General features: G+C 41.4%; 1 protein-coding gene across 1 annotated transcript in view; it reads left to right on the forward strand.

Moving 5' to 3' along the window:
* The window catches only part of LOC308478862 (serine/threonine-protein kinase TNNI3K), a 158133-nt gene that overhangs the window by 56271 nt on the left and 79701 nt on the right, over positions 1 to 22161 (forward strand). The window contains exons 13-17 of the mRNA XM_081008981.1: positions 2386 to 2442; positions 4363 to 4455; positions 4550 to 4607; positions 4712 to 4906; positions 7061 to 7165. Of these exons, the coding sequence (XP_080865107.1) occupies positions 2386 to 2442; positions 4363 to 4455; positions 4550 to 4607; positions 4712 to 4906; positions 7061 to 7165 (508 nt within the window). The remainder of the gene's footprint in view (positions 1 to 2385; positions 2443 to 4362; positions 4456 to 4549; positions 4608 to 4711; positions 4907 to 7060; positions 7166 to 22161) is intronic.

A 22161-nucleotide genomic window follows, 5' to 3' on the forward strand; every position in this document is an offset into this window, starting at 1 on the left:
AAGTAGATAGGCAAGAGACTAGTTTGCATGAAGAAGCCCATAAGAGTACAAAGAATTAACAGCCTGGAGCCAGACTAGAGATAGCAGAGGCAGTTGTCCACTGTAGAACCTGATCAGCCTCTTAGGGACCAAACTGGGAAGCAGGTTGGGCAGAAGACTGAGAGAGATGGGTGAAATCGATCCTTAGGCAGGTTTGGCCAGTAGAGAGGAGAGAGGAGAAGGCTAGAAGAAACCCCCAGGTTAGAGGGCAAGAGAGAGAGAGCAGGAGGGGATGCAAACTTTACAGAAGGCTATGGGCTGGAGGTTGAAGGAATTAGATATGGTCTACTTCCTGCCATGCCCAGGAATAATGGTTCTTTCTGACACCCAGAGAGCAGAAATTAGAAGGAAAGAGAAGATTTCCAGAAACAAGCATCACCCCCTATACCTAAGATGCCCCAAAAGCTAGACTATTAATTGCAGAGTCACTCCCCTCTTTGTACATTTGCAAAATATTTGGTTAAACCAGCAGGTATCTGCATGTGCTTCTGTTTGGGTCAAGGACGTAGAAAGTCAGTTTGATGCTGAGCCCTTCCTTCCACTCAAAATTTCATAATGGCAATGGCTTGTAGGTTATCGTTTAGGCAGAATAGCACATTTGATTGCATTGGCCCATGTCTTTATTTTTTTATATGCTTTCCATTTTTATTTCTTTTTAGAACTCCTCTTTATCTTAAAAAAAGCTGTCATTCCATGTTGCATGCAATAAAGTGAGAAAGATCCCTTCCTACATGTTTGATTTGTTGTTCAACCATTCTCTTTGTGTTGTTTGCTTTCCTTTGATGTCACTTTGATTACTTGTGCATTATGACTCCCGTCCTAAAACTTTTATTTGAAGTTAGCTGTATTGAAATCAATATTTATACCTCAAATAAAAATAAATGCATATATTCATCCGAAAACTTCACTTCTTCTCACCCCTGGGTCAAATGCCTTTAGTTCATAATTCCAAGGATTAATAATTCTTTTCTGACCAACTATTCAGCTTGTGCTCAGGAAACACCCTAGTATAAGCAAAAAGAAACCCCACTGTTTTACTGAAGGCAGAAGATGGATTTTGCAAAGTTAATGTATAATAGTCACAGAATTGGATGACAGCCTAGTTCTGGAGAAATCAGTGGACATTTTATTTTTATTTTTATTTTTACTGATTTCCAAGATAGCCAAGTAATTTGAGGAGAGTGGATGGACTTCCCTTCCGCCTGTGCTTCCAATCACATGTGATTTCCCCCTCAGGCTTTATCTCTGGTTATTCTGATTTTAAAAATAGCCACCACAAAAAGTCTTAAAATGCTCCTTTCCCTTGTTTAGTATTGTGTATATCTAAAGGAAGAGCTATGAATCTTGCTTCCCTGCATCTCCCAAATCTCTTTGAATACTACATCCCTTCTCTCCTAGAATGGAAATGGTACATCCATATCCAAGATTTTTCATTCCATTGATGGCTGAATCCCCGCATGTTTGTTTGTTTATTATTTTAATTCATATTCTGCCCTTCATTACAGTGTCCCAGGGCAGGGTACATGCAATCCTACGATACAGTTCTAAAATATTATTGAGAACTTCTGTTAAAAGCAGAGCTGAAACAATAACCAGCACTACCACAAAACAGGAGGGGATGCAACATAATCTTTCTGTCTCTCAGGTCCATGCTATTGCACCATGGACCACAGTTCCAAGATTTTCAAAGTACAGACTGAAATATACAGTAAGCCCTTACTTTTTTAACTTCTCCACCCCCATTGTTCTACCCGGACACTGAGGTCCAGCACCGGGGGCCTTCTGGAGGTTCCCTCACTGCGAGAAGCAAAGTTACAGGGAACCAGGCAGAGGGCCTTCTCAGTAGTGGCACCCGACCTGTGGAACACCCTCCCACCAGATGTCAAAGAGAAGAACAATTACCAGACTTTTAGAAAACATCTGAAGGCAGCCCTGTTTAGAGAAGCTTTTAATATTTGATGCATTACTGTATTTTAATATTTTGTTGGACGCCGCCCAGAGTGGCTGGGGAAGCCCAGCCAGATGGGCAGGGTATAAATCAATCAATCAATCAGTCCAGTGTATACATTTAAACCAGCTTAGAAAATATTCATGCAGTCTAAAGCTTAGGTATTAATGAGTCTATGACATTTCCTTAGCCTTGATGGAACAACATGGAATTTCCATGCCCATGTTAATAAAGCTAGATCAAAACTATATCACCTACAACACCAGCCCTGCTTTTCAAAAGACAGGTTTATAATAACCTAGAATGAGACTTCTTAGGTGCTTCACACACAGAGAGAGTATATTAAGTGATACATTATTTTTGAAAATCTGTAAGCCTACATTTTCTTTTTATTTCAGATGGATCCTATGTGTCAGTTCCGTCTCCTCTAGGGAAGATTAAAAGCATGACGAAAGGTATTTTTAATGTCAAATTGAATCTTTTATAGCAAAGGTGTTTTCCTAGATTTGTCTATTCTGGGCATCCATGAGAACAGTTCCGCTTGTGGCACAACTGCTGGGCATGCCTATCTTACCTGTGTCTGTGTCTCCACTCAGTTTGCCTCCCATACTTTTGATAGCTGGCCTGACATGGGAAAAAAATGACAGGCAATGCTGTTTCTATCACTTCATCTCCATACCTGGAAAAGTTATACCTGCCAGATTTCTGCCTGCCAGGAAACTGTTACATCACAGGTGTAAAAGCTGGCAACTCCAAACAATACACACATGGCAATGTTCAGAATTGGCTGCACTTTCCCTCCTTCATTTAGGCCAGTGGTGGCCAAAGTTGGCCCTCCAGCTGTTTTTGGACTACAACTCCCATCATCCCTAGCTAACAGGACCAGTGGTCAGGGATGATGGGAATTGCAGTCCCCAAACAGCTGGAGGGCCAAGTTTGGCCACCACTGATTTAGGCAGTGGCGTACCTTGGCTTCTCAGTGGTGCCCTGTGTGATGTCAAAATCTGATGCCCCTCCCCACCTCTCACCTTCCATTAGATGTTGTAGTTGTGGTGCCCACTGCAGGGGCCCCAGAAGTTCCACACCCAGTTGTGCTCCCTAGATCCATCTTTGGTTTAGGTCCTGACCTAGTCTCAACAATAGACAGGGAAGTATAAACAAGGCACATCAGCATTTGGAACAGTGCAAGTGGGCATGTACAGTGGTCAAAGCCAGTAGCAATTCTTACCTTCATGTTAAAAGACCTTGCTTGGCATCTTTTGTCCAAAAGGGGGGTATAGTAAACTTTGACTTTACTAGGGTCTTTTGTTTAGAAATTTCAGTATGTGTGAGTTGGGAACTGTCACTTAAAACAACTGCTGGATAATTGTCAAGGCTGTCCAGTCTTATGGAAGCCTACTCAGATGTAAGTCCTACTGTGTTTAATGGGCTTGCTTCAAAGATAAGTGTACATAGGATTGCAGCCTTAGTTTAATTTGGTAAGTGTCATAATTGTGGAACTGGCTCTTTTTACACCAGTCAGAAATATATTTCTGTAATTAAAATTATTGTAGTATTTCATATGTCCTACACAAATTGAATTGTGATGTTCTAAGAAATGGCATCTAAGGTACTACAAGGATAGCTTGTTTTGTTTTTTCTTACTAAACATTAAAACTGATGATAAGAATATAAATGTGAGCACTATCAGATTTCACTACCTGCATTTGAAATAAAATCTTTTACAAAAAATTAATCATATGTTTGAGGCATAAGTCAGTTGCTTCTTGATGGTTCTTTTGACACACTACCTTTAGAATTTCCTTCCCGCATTATCAGCTTTGGGTGCATCAAAAAGTTTATATCCTACTCATGTAATCAAAAGGCATATTCAAATGTTCTGTTGAGAAATGTTTTGATAAACCTGTTACAGCGAAGCACGTGGATCAACAAGTTAGCCTGAAAATTCAGTTGTGTATCAAATCCAATTCGCAGAGTCATTGAACAGTGTATTGGAATGGCAGTAAAAACACAGCCTCGCTAGCTACTGTTAGAGAGACAGAGAGACAGGAGAAGGAACTAATTCCTTGTATAAAGGATTTTCTGCAACCATTACATGATCCAGATAGAATATGCATATGGAACAGTGTTCTTTAGTGATAAGCTTCTAAAGCCAAAAAAAAAGCTCTAAGGCAGTCAGAATGTTGCAAATCTGTATTTATTATTGGGGGCTTATTGTAGGATATTGAAACAAAAAGGAACCGAAATACCAGTCAAGCCATTCATAGTGGGAAACTATGCTATCGATGTGTTGCTTATTTTTATTTTTTGTTAAATTCAGTACTTAAAATATATATTCACTGCATTTTTACAAATGGACTGTTTTCCTTTGGCAGAAAAAGCAGATGTTCTTCTTCTCCGCGCTGGTTTGCCATCCCATTTTCACCTCCAGCTCTCAGAAATCGAGTTCCATGAAATTATTGGTTCAGGTAAAAGGAAGTAGAAAATAAGGTTCCATTTTAGAGAATGAATTCCGCCCCCCTCCCATGTTGCTGTGTTTTTATTTAATCTCATTCCTTGTAGGATCGTTTGGAAAAGTATATAAGGGAAGATGCAGAAATAAAATAGTGGCAATCAAACGGTAAGCTTTAGTGGAGTTTTAGTTGGTTACTTTACTTAGTTAAGAATGTTTTTTAAATGGCATTCTTTTAATCTATATATATATTTTCTGATGCTGCTAACCAGATACCGAGCCAACACCTACTGCTCCAAATCAGATGTTGACATGTTTTGCCGAGAAGTTTCCATCCTGTGCCGACTCAATCACCCCTGTGTCATCCAGTTTGTTGGTGCTTGCCTGGATGATCCAAGCCAGTTTGCAATCGTTACACAATACATATCTGGAGGATCCCTCTTCTCCCTGCTGCACGAACAAAAAAGGTAAAACTGGCTTACATCGGTCAGTTTCCATGTCTTTCAGTTCCTCATTTTTCACAACTTCTATTCAGTTCTCCAGATTTCAACAGCAATGTACCATTTCTTTTTTTTCAATTCTGCAGCAAAATTCACCAGCATTTTAGTATGTGTGGTTTTTTTTAATTAAAAAAAAAGTTGTATGCAATTTTGACTAACAGTGCACATTTTTTGCAATTTTCCATAACTTCATGCATTTTTTGGCATGTTTTCACAAATATATGCATTTTTATTCACCTTGTCCCACAACACATGCATTTTTGTAGACATGGTTTGTGATTTAGGCAGTTTTTCTATGAAATATGGGCAAGCTAATTAGCACATAAGGACTCTTGAGTTTGTAGTGGAAGACGAAGAAGAGTTTTCAGAAAGGGGGCACATGTAAATAATCAGTTCCTCTCATGGTTTGATTGTTTCTCTGTTCCCACAATTTGAATAATGGTTGAGCAAAATCTGGGTTTTTTGATCCTTGCCAGAAAGAGCAACAGGACTAATATTATTTGGGATTCCTCAGTTGTAGCAGTTGTAGTACTACAATAAACTAGATGATGATTAATTTGCCCTTCTCTCTAAGGCCCCAGAGTGAATTAGAACACAAATTTAAAAACAATTTTAGGCTTACAATCACAGAAATGCAGTGGGCCCTAACAATATATAGGCAGTGACCATTTTGTGCGCGTCCAACTGACCTGCAACTGCCATAGCTGTCAACGTTTTCCTTTTTTTAAGGGAAATTCCCTTATTCCGAATAGGATTCTTCACAAGAAAAGGGAAAAGTTGACAGCTATGGCAAATGCTGGCACATACGGTGCTTTTGGCCCTGGAAGGGGGCATGGGCGGAATGAGTTTTTGCATGACCACTGACACACACAGTGACCCAGAATGCAACCCTCCATGTAAACAAGGAGTTGCCTGTACAACTCAGCTGTCAAATGCCAGGTTCAAGGGGCGCCTTAAGAGAATGTTCAGTGAGAGAACCTAAGCTGATGCATTTTGCCCTCTCAAAACCAAACAAAAAAACCCAACAACAACCTTTTCATGTAGAATATGGCATGCACGAGTCTATTGATTATGCAAACACCTTTGATTTTTTTCCCTCTTCCTTTATACTTATGATTTGGATTATAAGGGTGAATTTACAGGAGGCTGGTGCACAGGAAGAGGATTTGGCAACTCAGGGGGAAATTCAACATAGCACTAAGAAGCACTAACATAGCACTAAGAAGAGCACAAGCATTTCTGCTCTCTCCTTCCCCTGTGTGCTGATCTGGGAGTTCTTCTGACACCCTCTCCCCCCATGCCAGTTTGGGGTGTGTGTGGAGGAAGAGATGGGATGAAAGCCCCATTGTACTACTGGAAGGCTTCTGCTGGCAGAGCTCATTAAATCTTGCCTCTGGTGCATAGGGGATGGGCATGCTTCACAGCATTGCCCCTCTCAGTTTTATTAGCAGCAAATCTGCCAATTTATGCTTCCACAAAGATTAGTAAGGCATATGTTCCTCCAATGCCTGTTTTCCCTGGCTTTAGTGTCTCGGCAAGATCTTTAGCCAAAGTGGCTGCTTGGTTTTCCTCAGTCATATGGTTGTGTGCTTAGTTTCTTTTTGCTGCTGTACTGGGTTTTCGATAGGTTGGTTTATATGTTGGGTCTTAATTGTAGTTGTCTCCTTGGTGGTTTTTAAAATTTGTTTTTCAGTGTTATATTGTGCAAACTGCTCTGGGATTTATTTTTATTGTTTATGAACTACTGTACAGTACATACCTTAAATAAACAAACAGAGACATAATCCTATCAATGAGGGCATAGGGAGTTACCCCAGTGCATACTGTATATAAGGGTGTAGGCCAAGGTCAGCTGCACTCCCTCTTTCTCTAAGTGAAAGACCTTCTCTTCAGAAGTAGAGGAAGTGGGAAACAGCAGGCCAATTAATGACTAATCAAGTTTTAATTCAGCAATTTCCAAATTACATCTTGAGATAAGTTCTTAATTTAAACTACTTTGAGAGAACTTGATTTCAACAATCAGGATTGTGTAAATAATCAGGAAGTTTGGAAAATTCTTCTCACCTCTCTCTATTTTGACTAATGCTACGATATTATTATTTTTTTACCCTTGCCTCGCAGGAATCTTGACTTGCAGTCAAAATTAATCATTGCAGTAGATGTTGCCAAAGGTATGGAGTACCTTCACAATCTCACCCAACCAATTATACATCGTGACTTGAACAGGTACAGTTCTTTCTTTCTTTTGCCTCTCGATATATTGCTCTTCATATTGTTCCAAAATAAATGCAGGAAGGCACCTGTTCTACAATTGCGAATGGCTGAAATGAGATCGCTGAACTGAAGATTGAAGTATTTTCAGAACTGAACCCATATTGCCTCTTCAGAGCATCTGTCTAGTCCATTTTCAAACAACTGGGTAGTGGATTAATCAGATTTGAAGCTGAAATGAAACTGCACATTCTGTAAATGTCCAGAAAAATAACAGTCACAATTTGCCATCCACAATGCAAAGCTTCACCTTAAGGGAAAATGAGGACCATGACACTGGCTTCAAGTAATGAGCACATTTCACTTCTGAGGATGCCTTCTTGAAGCAATGGTTCCAAAATGAGAGACTCTGCATCTGGCTGTTAGGAGTGTCAATTCTCACAGCCAGGACCTCTGAATAAGAAAGCTCATGGGGGAGTCCTGAGGCAGGAGAAGCACCCTTCCTTCAGTGAAATTACCAGTGGGGCAGAAAGTAATTTAATAGTACATTACCCAATCTCTCAATGCATGTGACTGAAAAAGAAGAGAGAGAAAATATGTACATGGGAATAGAAGCAGGCCAGAACAAGCTCAGCCTTGAATGGCAGTGTCAATGCTAACCTGTTAGAAGGTGAGAAGCAGAGAGGCTGGAAGTTTGGTTTCAAACCATGCAGGCAAAAATGGGTCAGCTGATGCCATTGTGGTTGACAGGCAGGTTTCCATTTGCTATCTGTGATTGACAGGAGGGCAACCTGTCAAAATGGGCACATGGGGTGATGGGGAAGATAAGAACTTGACATGCCAGCCAGACCCAGTTCTCTACCCTCACTGTAGAGCAAAGGAAAGTCCCAACTTTCTATAAATCATATACAGTGGTACCTCGGGTTACATATGCTTCAGGTTACATACGCTTCAAGTTACAGACTCCGCTAACCCAGAAATAGTACCTCGGGTTAAGAATTTTGCTTCAGGATGAGAACAGAAATCATGCTCCGGCGGCGTGGCAGCAGCAGGAGGGCCCATTAGCTAAAGTGGTGCTTCAGGTTAAGAACAGTTTCAGCTTAAGAACGGACCTCCAGAACGAATTAAGTACTTAACCTGAGGTACCACTGTAATCATCTATAATCATCAGCTGTCCTTTAAAGCTTCCTAAAACCTGTCCAAACTCCTTATTGTTTTGGGGAGAGGTGTGGAGGCAATCTGTTTGCTGCTAAGCAACTTTACAGATTCCTGTAAGTGTCAACCATCCTAAGCTATTGGAAGAGTCTGAGCTGGCTCTGACCATTGTAATGGGGAGATATGGTAGCCCACTGACTGTAAGTATGTTACCTAGTCTTCACAGATCTTAAAGCCACTTACGGGTGTTTATTTTTTATTTTTTCCATGAGTTTCATTGTAATAATTAATACCTAATTTGAAAGACATCAACTGTCTGTCATGCTTGAGATAATTTTGGAAGTAATTAATTCATCCTGATTTATTAACTCAGTGGGAGTGCAGGTGATCATCATTAGAACAGCCCTCAACCTGCTTGGGTTATTTGATTTCATTATAGACATTTACTGAAATAAAACCAAAAGGTATTGTTTTCAAGGAAACTTTGGTTTTGTTTCTTGTATTCTGAGGATATGATTTCTACAGGCTTTCTTAAAAACAAATCCAAACTTTTTTTTTGCTTTAAGAAATACCACTGCTCTGAAATACTGTTCTTGCAGTAATTTCTTTAGAATCAGCTGAACAAATGGAATAAAAAGGGTAGCACGCTTTGCACAGTTAGTACGCATAAGAAAATATGCTTTTCTTGAAATGTAAGCCATTGAACATAGCGAGAATTACTTCTCACTATGTAGCGAGAATACATGCATGTGCTGCGCAAGTGCTAAATATATGCTGATGATAATGATATAAGTACCGTATTTTTCGCTCTATAACACGCACCCGACCATAACATGCACATAGTTTTTAGAGGAGGAAAATCCGTAGGCATGCCACCCATAGGCATTCCCTCCATAACACGCACAGACATTTCCCCTTACTTTTTAGGAGGAAAAAAGTGAGTGTTATGGTGCAAAAAATACGGTAATCCTTTGCTGACAAAATTAAAGTCAGGGTGGTATAGTGGTTAAAGTGCCAGACTAGGACCTGGGAGACCTGGGCAGTACAAATCCACACTTGACCATGAATCTCACAGGGTGACCTTGGGCCAGTCACTGCCTCTCAGCCTAATCTCACAGGATTATTGTGAGAATTAAATGAAGGAAGGGAGAGAAGAACCATGTACATCACCTGGGGCTCCTTAGAGGAAAAGGTGAGGCAACAAACAAACAAACAAACAAACGTTTTAAGAGACAGTGATTTTACAATTCAGCCGAATATTGTTTTTAGGCAGGTTCAGAATTTCTAGTTCCCAAACATGGTTCCTGCATTGGTTCCTACATTTGCAAGGGTTCTCTGATCTAAGCGTATGAATGTCAAGATTTGCACACATAGATGCATAACATAAGCACACGGTGCTTACAGGGATGCTAACGTAAGCCTTCTGAAAACGTGAGCTTCAGCTTCAAACTTGACTAATGGCTGGTACAGCTGGAGCAGGATCAGTGTCAGGAGACCCAAATCTGCTTTCCCAACTACTGCCTTTTGTACTAATTACAGTTCATTAATCAAATGAGGTGGAAAGCCTGTCATTAAGCTTTTGAATAACCATTTCTGAACAATTCAGGACTAGGATTCCTGCACCTGACAAGCAGTGGAAGTAGGAATTGCGTTAAGTGTGTGTTGCTTGTGTAAAATGCTGGGAGATGCTGTCCACATAAGACTGAACATAGCCACATTTATATTTGATTGCTATATTTGTACATTTTGTTAAGTGTAAAAACTGGAAGCTTTCAACTCTTGTGCAGAAAAATGGCAAACTGCAAAATGCACCACTAGCCTGATGTTCCCAACTCCATTTCTCTTGTCTAGAAGGAAATTATGAGTAAACATGTTGCAAATCAAACTTCTACGTGTCCTGCTAATCAGTTCTCACCTCACACACTAATTTTAAAAGGTGGCATTGGAAAGAAGGAACATATGTTACAAAAACAAGAATATCTGATGCCTATCTGTCTACATACCTCTCTCCCCAAGAAGCACCTTCTCTGGTTTCCCAGAAGTCTTGGAGGCCTGATGGTGTTCAACATTTCTGGCAATGGCATCCACCTGAAAGGTGCTGGATCTGACTTCCAGCAAGTTCTGGCTGGAAAAAAGCCCTGCCTAAAACTGTTTAAAATGTTTTTTCTCCAACTAGATGCAAAATACATTCTAATTTCCCACTGCACTCATTTCCTGTCTTTAGGTATTTATATCCTGATTAGTGGGCTAATTCATACTTTACCTTTTGAGTCCAGATGCAAAAAAGTAGATTCATTATGAACTGGTGCCAACAGTTTTGAATGGCACATGAACATTTAAAATGACAGGCATCATGCAGTAAACATGGCACCGGAAACACAGTCCTTTTGCAGCCCCGCCCCCCATTTTGTGTTTAAACCTACTTCTTTAAGCATCCGAGTTACATTCACAACCCACAGCACCATCCATGTATTCTTATATTTAGTACCCATGCTCAAAAATCAGTGTGTGCATGTCTTTCTTTCAGTCTTTGGGGTGTGGGAATCAGGGATCTTTTACATCATTTACTATCAGCCAAAAAAAATTCACTTTGCATATTTTGCCTATAGAAGCAGTTTGCCTGACCTATGTCTCCTTTCTCCAGCACCTGTTCTTCACTCTCCAATCCTGTAGCCTCTCTGACTTTCACCTCCTGGCTTTTAAGGCTCCCCCAGACCATTCTTCTAAGTCAGTATATATCCTCCCACTTTCCAAGTGCCCACTCATCAGTATTCAGCCCCCCCCCTCAGTGTCCAGCCAGTCCCTGACAGTGCTCTATATACTTACACCCAAGGTAAGAACCAATTCCAGTGTAATTTGTCATTCTACTGTTAAAACATGAAAGCTAATGAATACTGCTCATCACTACAGTGGTACCTCGGGTTACATACGCTTCAGGTTACAGACTCTGCTAACCCAGAAATAGTACCTCTGATTAAGAACTTTGCTTCAGGATGAGAACAGAAATCGTGCTCTGGCGGCGCAGCGGCAGTGGGAGGCCCCATTAGCTAAAGTGGTGCTTCAGGTTAAGAACAGTTTCAGGTTAAGAATGGACCTCTGGAACGAATAAAGTTCTTAACTCGAGGTACGGGCCAGTCTTGACAGACTCTAGGGTTGTGCGCTCATCTCACTCTAGAGGCCGGGAGCCAGCGCTGTCCGCAGACACTTCCGGGTCACGTGACGAAGCTGCTCTGGCGAACCGGCACCAGAGCAGCACACGGAAACACCGTTTACCTTCCTGCTATAAAGTGGTACCTATTTATCTACTTGCACTTAAGGGTGCTTTCGAACTGCTAGGTGGGCAGGAGCTGGGACCAAATGATGGGAGCTCACCCCGCCGCGGGGATTCGAACCGCCGACCATGCGATCGGCCAGTCCTAGGCGCTGAGGTTTTACCCCCAGCGCCACCCGCGAGGTACCACTGTATCAACTATTGAGAAAACTGTATGCTAGTCAAAAGAATTTGGGATAATTAAAACACCTCAACTAAAAGACAGACATTGCAGCATATCACTCTTATTTTAACTCATAAACACTGAGAGTGTCAGGACCTAGCCTTCTCAGCGACTAAGCCTCATTTATAGGTCTAACAATCAGTGAAAGTTTGTAAGGGCTGGCTTGGTGATATAGATAAAAGAGTCAATGGAAGCTCTGTGATAATGGGGATGGGTGTCCGCAACTTGTCTTTGTTATATATATATATATATATATATTCCCCTCATGAAACCTTAAAATAGCAGTTGCCTTTCATTAAATCTATAGCATAGTAAGGTTAGAAGAATCTTTCCCTGACCCCATTTCTTTGGAGAAGAAAAACACATTTAATAGGCATTGCCTGTCTGTTGCCCTGAAAGGCAGAGTATCTGGCAGGCCTGAAGAACTACTGGATTTTCTAAAGGACAAGATTGATTACATGCGTCTCCTAATTCTTTTTTCTTTTTCTATTCCCCCCCTTCTTTCTACTGTTTTCATAGAAATAATGGAAAAGGGTATTCTTGGCCACAGTCTTGAGATGGAGATGGCCTTAAGAGCAGGCAATTTAGTACTGAATCTGATGAACTCTTTGTTAACCTTGTCTGGATTCTGCTGCTTTTTTCCCCCTCTTGTATTTCCTGAATGTGAGGCTTAAAGGGCTACATTTCTCCCACACTTACCCACCCAAGCTTTAAGTGTCATTGAAACAACAATGGTCCAGGAGAGTTTTCTTATTTGTTCTGCTTCTATTGGCTATGGTAGATTCTTTTGTCCCTTGATATCTGTGTACGTAAATATAGACAGATAGATGGACAGATCGATAGACAGACAGACAGATATAGACAAATCATGCAGTGCAGGTGAAATATCTTGGATTGACAGGAATATCTTTAAAGAGCAAACTCTTCTGTTTCTTTGGGGAAATTGACAAGGCAGGTTTCCAAATGTTCTCTCGTCAAAGTAGGTTCAGGAAGGCTGACCATGTTTAGGAGTTGAGAAGGAAGTTCTGTTTCTGGGCCTGATGGAGCCTTGGCCTCTGCAAAATCCAGCAAAGTATTGCTTGGGGCATCCAATTATAATACCTTTGCTCACTGTGTATCTGACCAGAAAGAGTGCTTTGAGATACACCATGCCATATGATTCTAGAACCAAAGAAGGAAACAATCATTGAGTTTACCCTGCTGTTATTCCCAAAGGAGAAATCTATATCAAGCAAAGGCTATGTAAGACATGCTTTTAAAAAACCCTCTCACAATGAATAAACTGTCTTCCTCTCCTCTACCCCTTTCTTTCTGGAGCAGGAACCTGCCAGAAAGTTACCACATGGGGACACCAGCTAAAAGCTCTAATGATCTGAAGATATGGCTTCACAGACCTTACGTTGCTGACCCTGGATTATTTTTAGTCTTTAATATTCTGGAGGACCTATGGGTACCTCTATTTGATTAACATTTCCACTTGACAACTGAGTGCAGGTATCTCAAAATAATTCTGCTTGTCATACTCAAACCATTTAAACATTTTGATGAAAAATAGATGGGAGAGCTGAAATCAGATTCACTGGGAATGGAAAGAATCATGGCAACATCTCATGTGCCCATTAAACTTTTACGATTTAATTTATCATTCTCTGGGTTTGCTTTTATGTGAAGTTGAAAATCTTGAAGGCACTGATTTGTGGAAGTCCTGGTTCGGAGAGTTTAAATTTTATCTGTCTGCAAAAATAAAATATATAAAAAAATGGTGTTCCCCACTTGACTGTTCTTTCTTGTAGCCTCAGTTGTAATATGTGTAATGTTATGCTGTTTTGTAGAGACCATCAATATTCCTTTCACTTTCCCTTTATCATGTATCCTGTTGCCAACTCGTTCATTTCTTTCTTTTCAAATACTTTTTTCTCCCCTCTAAATCTACTTGGCTCAGACAACATTCTTGATAAATTCCATATGAGAATTGATGTGTCTACATTCATACTCTTTTATGTTATAATTTGCTGCGCCTTTCACACTCCATATGCTTGGAACACACTATATAGTAAGGTGATGAATAAACCTCTTCAAGTACCTTGATCTCCACAGTGTCATGATGTGGCTGAAAAGTGTAGCATCACTTTCACAGTCTCTCGCTGCAATCCCAGCTTTGCTTCCCAGAATCCTCTTAGCTTTAAGAAAATATTTCTGAAATATTTGGCTTTTAAAAATGTTTTAAACATATTTGGAACACAGAATATCAACAAGTGAAGCTTTTCCCTTAATTATATTTCCCTACCAGAAAAAAACCTTAAACTGTTTAATTTGTGCCAGCCCCACAAGGTGTCATTTGCTTTGCTGCAAGCTGCTCCTGTTGAGAGAGCAAATTACTTCAGCAAGGAAGATGCAGGAAATACCTTGCTTTCCTTCTTTCTGATTGTTTATAAGCCATGAATAAGTGACTAATCATTCATAGCAACAGCAGCACTTCTGTATCTGCCCAATAAGCCTTAGAATATTGTGTCTGTGTTTTGTTTTCTAACTTTCTTCATAGATGTCTGATTGACTTACTTTTTAAAGAAAAAGAGAGAGAGAGAACTGTAGTAAGAGTCTGGGCTTCCTGTTGTGGGGTGGAAAGAGGGAATGAATATGAAGACGAGCTAGAAATCATTCAAAGTTTTATCTCTGTATGAAGTTCATTCACGCAGCAATCATGGAATCTGATTTCAGGTGTAGTTCACAGATTTTTGCACTACTTAATGAACTTTGTTCAATTGAACTAGTTCATCCTAAGCCCTGGAGCACTATATATATTTTTTATCCTGGATCTGTTATCACCACTGCAGGAATTGATTTCAAAAGTACTTTCTAGGATTACTTATCATGGGTGAATTTATTTCTAAACATTTGTACACTTCATTTAAATGAAAGTTGTTAAAACAGTAGCAAAAGATTGGATTTATACCACTTTTTTATATAGGTCATTTTAAAACCAGAGAAGCAAGTCTACCTATTAACTGCAAGAATACTTCCGAATACATCTCTGGGTATATTATTCTAGGTCTGTAAAGCCAGGTCTATATCTTATGAGCCAATACAGGGCTATCATTGAAAAAAACAGCCCTGTGGCTCCTCCTTTAGTAATACAAAACACGTGATAGGATGTCCTCAGACTGTTTTCCTGCTGCTCATAAACAGAACCTAGTGCAAGGGACAGGGAAACCTGCAGCCTAACATCATATCACTCATTTTGCATTTCCAAATTTTATTGGATGATAGAGAAATAAGTGACTCAGGGCTACTGATTTTGATAATGGCCACATGGCAGCTACAATATACTGTTCTGGCTGCCTGCTTTCTCTTTCTGAGTTCCTTCATTGATCCAGTTGGTAGATGCACCATAACAAAGCTTAGAGAAAGGAAATGGAAGTACGTAGCATTGTCTGGCTGTAAGAAATCCCCCAGTCCCCCAAAGGAACTACAAAGCCAAAACCCAGAGCAAGGAAAAGAATAACATGTTTTTGCAAAGTGGTGGTATTGCAGAGTCTAGACCTTCACTTTTATGCCCTGAAATCTGCAGTCATTTTTTAAAAAAATGATTCTTGCAGTGACAATAACAGATTTAGAGAAACAATTATACTTATTCTAACTTGCTTAAACAACAGGAGTGTGATTGCATGACTACCTACCTTGAAACAACAGTTGGTGAACCAAGCTTTATAGAGTGCTGGGAGGAGATTTGTGATGAAATCTGAGAAATACTTCAGTGAGGTATGGTGCTCCTTATGCATCGAGTAATATACAATAAAGGGGTGACACATGAGGATTGGTGGGGGAAACAGGAGCACAAAATCCCCAGTCAACAAAGCTGACAGATTCCTTACAACAGTAAGCAGTGGGGCTTACTGCAGCAGTGATGCTGTCATTGGGGTCAAGAAGTTCATTCCAAATCCCACTTCCAGTCACTCATTCCTTTCTCCAGAAGTACTCAGTGTTTATGCTGAAATTTGTCCAACCTCTTCTTTCCCTTCAAAGTCTTTATTTTTTAAGAAGGTTGTATATTGCTCCACTCAACCATGGTTCCATTTGTGTTATCCGAACGTTAAGGAAAGCATTATTCACAGTGTGGGCATTTCTCAAATCCCCCCCCCCCCTTATTTTCTCTGTCTTATAGTAGTTTAAAATGGGCCTGCCTCTAACTCTGAATAGATGACAAATAATGGTTCACAAGAACACTCACAGTGCAATTGCATTTCACAGACGCTCACATTGACACACTACCCTGGGCAAGTTAAAATACGTTGCTGTTTGACTTTCATTCCATCCTTCCAAACTCAGCTTTAAATCACTGCCAATAACAAAGATCTTTCAGGGCAAACTGGACCTTGGGATTATATTTTCATAGGCAGTAAATAGCATTTAGACTCCTATCTTTCATAAATAGCCTTTATTTCCCTGACATGGGTGGCGCTGTGGGTTAAACCACAGAGCCTAGGACTTGCCGATCAGAAGGTTGGCGGTTTGAATCCCCGTGATGGGGTGAGCTCCCGTTGCTTGGTCTGTGCTCCTGCCAACCTAGCAGTTCGAAAGCACGTCAAAGTGCAAGTAGATAAATAGGTACCGCTCCGGCAGGAAGGTAAACGGTGTTTCCGTGCACTGCTCTAGTTTGCCGGCCATGCTGGCCATGTGACCCGGAAGGTGTACGCCAGCTCCCTCGGCCAATAAAGCAAGATGAGCGCCGCAACCCCAGAGTCGGCCACAACTGGACCTAATGGTCAGGGGTCCCTTTACCTTTACCTTAAGTGCTAATACAGACCCTCCAACTGTCTCTATTTTCCAGGGACAGTCGCAGATTTACAGAAGCAATCCCAGTTTCTGATTTGAACCCAGAATGTCCCATTTTTCCTTAGAACATCCCTATTTTCATTGGAGAAATGTTGGGGGGTGGTAATGAATTATCTGACCCCTGAGCCATCTGAAGGCAATCCTGTATAGGAAAGGGTTTTTTTTTAAATGTTTAATGTTTTATTATGTTTTTATACATGTTGGAAGCTGCCCAGAGTGGCTGGGTCAATCCAGGGGTATAAATGGTAAAATTATCATTATGGAATGGGACGTCTGTATTTTCATTGGAGGGTATGTGTCAGGGAACTGCCATCGGCTCAGGGGCGAGAGGGGAAAAGGCGGATGAATTACAGAGAGCCCCCAGAGATTGTGGGAAGCAGCACTTCCTCAGTGGAGGAAGGAAGCCCCGCCTCTAGTGGGGAGGAGATGCAGGGCTCGGAGGAGGGCCAAGACACCTTGCAAAGGTGGGGAGGAGGGAGGTCCCCCTTTACCGAAGCCCTCTTTGCGCAGTAGGCTTTCGCGCAGAGAGGGGAGGCGCAGACTGGGGGTCAAGAAACTACTCTGCTGGGGAAGATTTAAGGACCGCCCACTCTCAGATTCTGCCAGTGAATGAGCAAGACATGGAATAGAGGCGTTCTGCACTGTAAAGGTTTTTTTTAGCACCAATAAGAAAGCTTTAGAACAGACTAGTGAGGCATCTTGCCTGATTGCTCTCAAGCAACCACCCGATACCCTTAACAGTATGCTAATGAAGCACATGCAAATAAATTAATTAGGAAGGGAGGCTGAATAAGAGGGACTGAGTGCTATACCAGAGTGGCAACCATGTTGGTCAATAAGCCTAATCTGCATGTTAATTGAATGATGTAATGGTTGTGCTGAACCTGTGCCTGGTATTGGTGACAGTATGAGGGTCAATAAGCTGAAACTCAGTTCAGATAAGGTGGAAGTCCTGTTAATAAGTGCTGTCTGGAGAGGTGGAGCTTAACCAGGTCTGAATGTGGTACTTTTGGGTCCAGCTTTCTCCCTGGAGGCCTAGATGGCATGGGAGGCTTGAAGAGCCTTCTTCCAGCTGTGGCTGATACATCAACTGCAGCCCTTTCTGGATAGAGAGCACCTGATCACAGTTATTCATGCACTGGTAACCTTTTGACTTGACTACTGCAATGTGTTACATGTGTGGCTGCCCTTGAAAACTGTTTCGAAGCTCCAGCTAGTGTATAGTGGTACCTCTGGATACAAACCGCCCCCTTTGTGAATGCTTCGGGCTACGCACACGGCAAACCCAGAAGTAAAGGAAAGGTTTCCGCTGCCCGCGCCTGCGCAGAACATTGCACCTCTGGGTACGAATGTTTCGGGGTAAAAACGGACCCCAAGAACGAATTAAGTTCATATCCAGAGGTACCACTGTACAAACAACTGGCTGCAAGACTTTTGACTGCTTATGTCCCTGAGGTAGAATACCTGTTACTTACTCTGCCAGGTGAAGTCTTTCCATGGGGCAATATTCAATGAAATATTTGCATTAGCGTAAGGATTTGCTCCAGTGGAATAAAATTCCACCCGCACCCCGCATGTGTTCCCTCCACGGTCCCCAAATCTCTGCTGGAGGGTTGGAACCCAGAAATGATTTAGGGGCACACGGAGGGAGAAGAGGGGGATAATATTCTATTTGGCACAGAGAAATTCCGGTGCTGAAACAACTTAGCATCAAGCTGAATGTAACCCATTAGCCATTAACAACATGTTGGCCTTATTGCTGCCAGTTTTCTTCACTGAACTCTTAAATTGTTATTGTTTTTACTCTTCAGCACATGTGCAGCAATGTGATGGGTTGCTTGGGAGAATGAGGTCTGTGCATGCCTCTATTTATCACTCAAGGCCTTCCAAACTGTGCCTTGTAAGCTAATTGTATTCCAAGCTTTATATTGTAATATTCTATATTGATTTTCCACTTGAGCAATAGAAAGTCCTGGAGAGCTTTTTAAGTTTAGTTTCCTTTAGAGGGGATAGTAAGCACCCCTGACTGTAGAAAGTTCTCCCCCAGAGACTCATCTGATACCTGTTTCATCAACCCCAGTTAACTCCCTTTTTTATTTTCCCAGGTCCAAATTTGTTTTGATGCTGCTTTGAGATGTGTTATCATTGAACTGTTATACTGATAGATACATATTTTGAACACAGGAGAAGCAAGTACGAACATAGACAGATGCTGCCAGTTCTTTGTGGCTGATGTAGCAAAATAATTCATAAATTTACAGAACTTTGCTGAATTATCATATGTGTGTAGCTGTGTTTAAACTGTGTGTGAGAAATTCATGCACTGAATTTTAAAATAATTGTGTGGGGTGAGGGGTGGGGAACGATAGCAACACAGACAAGCTCATTCAAACGAAAGTTGCATTTTGTATATTACTTGGATAAGATGCCCTCTCCTCAAGTAAGCAGAAATAGTTGGTGTTTTGAATTTGAAAGCATCTGTGAGGTGCATGCTGATCACACATAGGAGTGTTCTTGTGTCCAAGTTCTGACCGCTGCATCGAAAAGATGCTGCTGTGGAACACCAAAAATATGATTGTTGTCAACAGCTTGGTGCTAAAAACTGCTGCGCCCTGATGTTGACTTCCCTGAAAGCTACAAGCAAATTCACCACTTCCTAAGCTGACATTCTTAATGGGAAAGGAAAGGCGGGCTCTTGAGATGTCTAACATATCCCATGAGACTGCAAATCTTGCTTGTGGCTGGTGCAGTTCAGCCTTTCCTTGCAATTATAATCCTCTTTGACTTATTAAGCACCAGCAGAGAGCTCATAGCTCATCCTCTGTCAGATGCACATGGGAAGTCTAGGATGGTAATTCAGCAGAAAGCTCAAAAGGGTTTCCAAGGTAGTTACAGAGGCTGGGATCCAAACAGCAGAAAGTGCTTCTACTTGCAGAAGGGAAGAGCTTGCCGATTTTGATTTTTAACTGCAACTCTCTGAGGCACGTGGAATTCCCATTTTGCAAGGGGGTCCCCTTGTTCAGAAGTGAATGGAGTTAGGAAGCACAAGAGCTTTCAGAGAGAACAGGAAATGTCTTGGTGCATGCACAGAACACGATGTGTAACCCTTTGGATCCTGCATAGGGGCCAGCAACATGAGAAAGATGATTTCCCTAATCTGAGTGCAGATAAGTGGTGGTCTGTAATGTTTATGGTTCTGCTGTCCAGTGCCAGAAAGAACAAAGCAATGTTTTTCAAAGACAGCTCGCTTATCATCTGGTTATGAACAGTGAAGTTGCTGAAGTCCGTAACTACCTGATTCACTATGTGGATTTGTCCATCTTGTAAAGTTTGGTTTTGTTACAAACAGGAATAGCTGAATCCATCCATTTCAGTTACTTGGTCCCCCCCCCCCCCGCACTGTTCATTTCTTCACATTTCTACATCAATTTGTGTTGGTGGAGGGGTTTAAATGTATCCATGAATATTCAGCAGCATTTCAGTGTGACTTTCTCCTATTATAAACATTTTTTGCAAAGAATTTTTCCCTAATGCATTTTTGTATCTTATTTTTAGCAATATATGCATTTTTGTGCATTCTTATTCTAGTATATACATTCCTTTACACAATACTTGGCTGAAAAACTACATCTAAAATTAGGAGAACATTATATATATATATATATATATATATATATATATATATATATATAAACTTTCCATTACAATATTTCAGATTTCATTAAATATAACCTTACACTCAGTCATTGACTTCCCTTCCCCCCTTCCATGGTTCCATTTATTTATCCATTAAGACTGCAGATTCTACTTTCCCCATATATTCATATTTATCCTTCCCCCCTAGATCTTCAATGCTTTAAACTGCTGAATTTACATGAACCCTGCGAACGTTTTAGCCTGTTTAACATACCGTAGTTCTTCAGATGTTCTGCAAATATATTCCACTATGAATCCAGACCTTCCAAGTGCCCCTATTTTCCAGGGATGTCCCTGATTTAGAGAAGCCATCCTGGTTTCTGATTTGATCCCAGAATGTCCCACTTTTCCTTAGGATGTCCCTATTTTCAGTGGACAAACGTTAGAGGCTGTGGACTTATCTGACCCCAAGCCGTCAAGGCAATCCTGTATAGGGAAGTTTTTTAAATGTTTAATTATGTTTTCACATATGTTGGAAGCCACGCAGAGTGGCTAGGGCAACCCAGCAAGATGTGTGGGGTATTCATAGTAAAATTATCATTATGGAATGGGATGCTCCTATTTTCATCGGATAAATGTTGGAGGGTATGTGAATGTTGTTGGTCAGAAAGTGAGGATTTAGTAGGTTTACCTTTAAATGTGAACTGATTCAAATTTATCCCCTAACCCTCATTACAAATCAGGTGCTATCTACTCTTTAGGTAAAGGTAAAGGGACCCCGACCATTAGGTCCAGTCGTGGCCGACTCTGGGGTTGTGGCGCTCATCTCGCTTTATTGGCCGAGGGAGCCGGCGTACAGCTTCCGGGTCATGTGGCCAGCATGACTAAGCCGCTTCTGGCGAACCAGAGCAGCGCATGGAAACGCCGTTTACCTTCCCACTGGAGTGGTACCTATTTATCTACTTGCACTTTGATGTTTGCAGGAGCAGGGACCGAACAACGGGAGCTCACCCCGTCGCAGGGATTCGAACTGCTGACCTTCTGATCAGCAAGTCCTAGGCTCTGTGGTTTAATTTGATCAGCAATTCCTAGGCTCTGTGGTTTAACCCACAGCACCACCAGCGTCCCTATATCTACTCTTTAAGAACATATTAAAATAACAGGAAAAGGCATCCAAATAAACTTATTCTAAACTGCTTCCCTATCCAAGGCAATAATTAGCTATAAAGTTGTTTCTGGGCCTAGGCTTCTGGAGTTCTGGTGCACTGCAACCCAGTGGCGGAGCTTCATGCAACCAGGTGGCGGAGACCAGGCGGGGGTGGGGGTGGTGCGCATCCCAGGGGTGGGGCTCACCGCCCAAAGGGGCACGGCATTTGTCCTGGGGGCGGGGCACCCAGCATGGGTGGGGGGCAGCCATGATGGCACCCCACTTGGATCACGCTGCCGGGGCGGTGCGCTCCCCACACACTCCTCTTCCTCCGCCAGTGCTGCAACCCTTTCCATACAGGTTTTTTTCCTTGTGATTTCAGCTCATCCTACTTTTTCCAATTCCCCTCTAACTCACTAGCCAATTCTATTTACCCACTTTACTTTACTCCTTCGGGTAATGATAAAGCGGGATATCAAATCCAAACTCCTCCTCTTCTTCTAATCATTCTCTACCTCTCGGCAATTGAGATGGGCAGCAGAGCTCAGTTTAAGTTTCTCTTTTCCATAATTTCTTTACTACACACACACACACACACACACACACACACACACACCCTCTTAGTCTTTAGGTCTCATTTCCTCCTTAGGTGTCATATTCCAGGGCTAAATTTCAAGCCTCCTATGAAGTACAAAAAACAAACAAAAACAAAACCCAACTATTTCACAACAAGAAACGTAGCATAA

This window comes from Podarcis pityusensis (assembly GCF_964106645.2).
Source record: "Podarcis pityusensis genome assembly, chromosome: 6".
NCBI lineage: Eukaryota > Metazoa > Chordata > Lepidosauria > Squamata > Lacertidae > Podarcis > Podarcis pityusensis.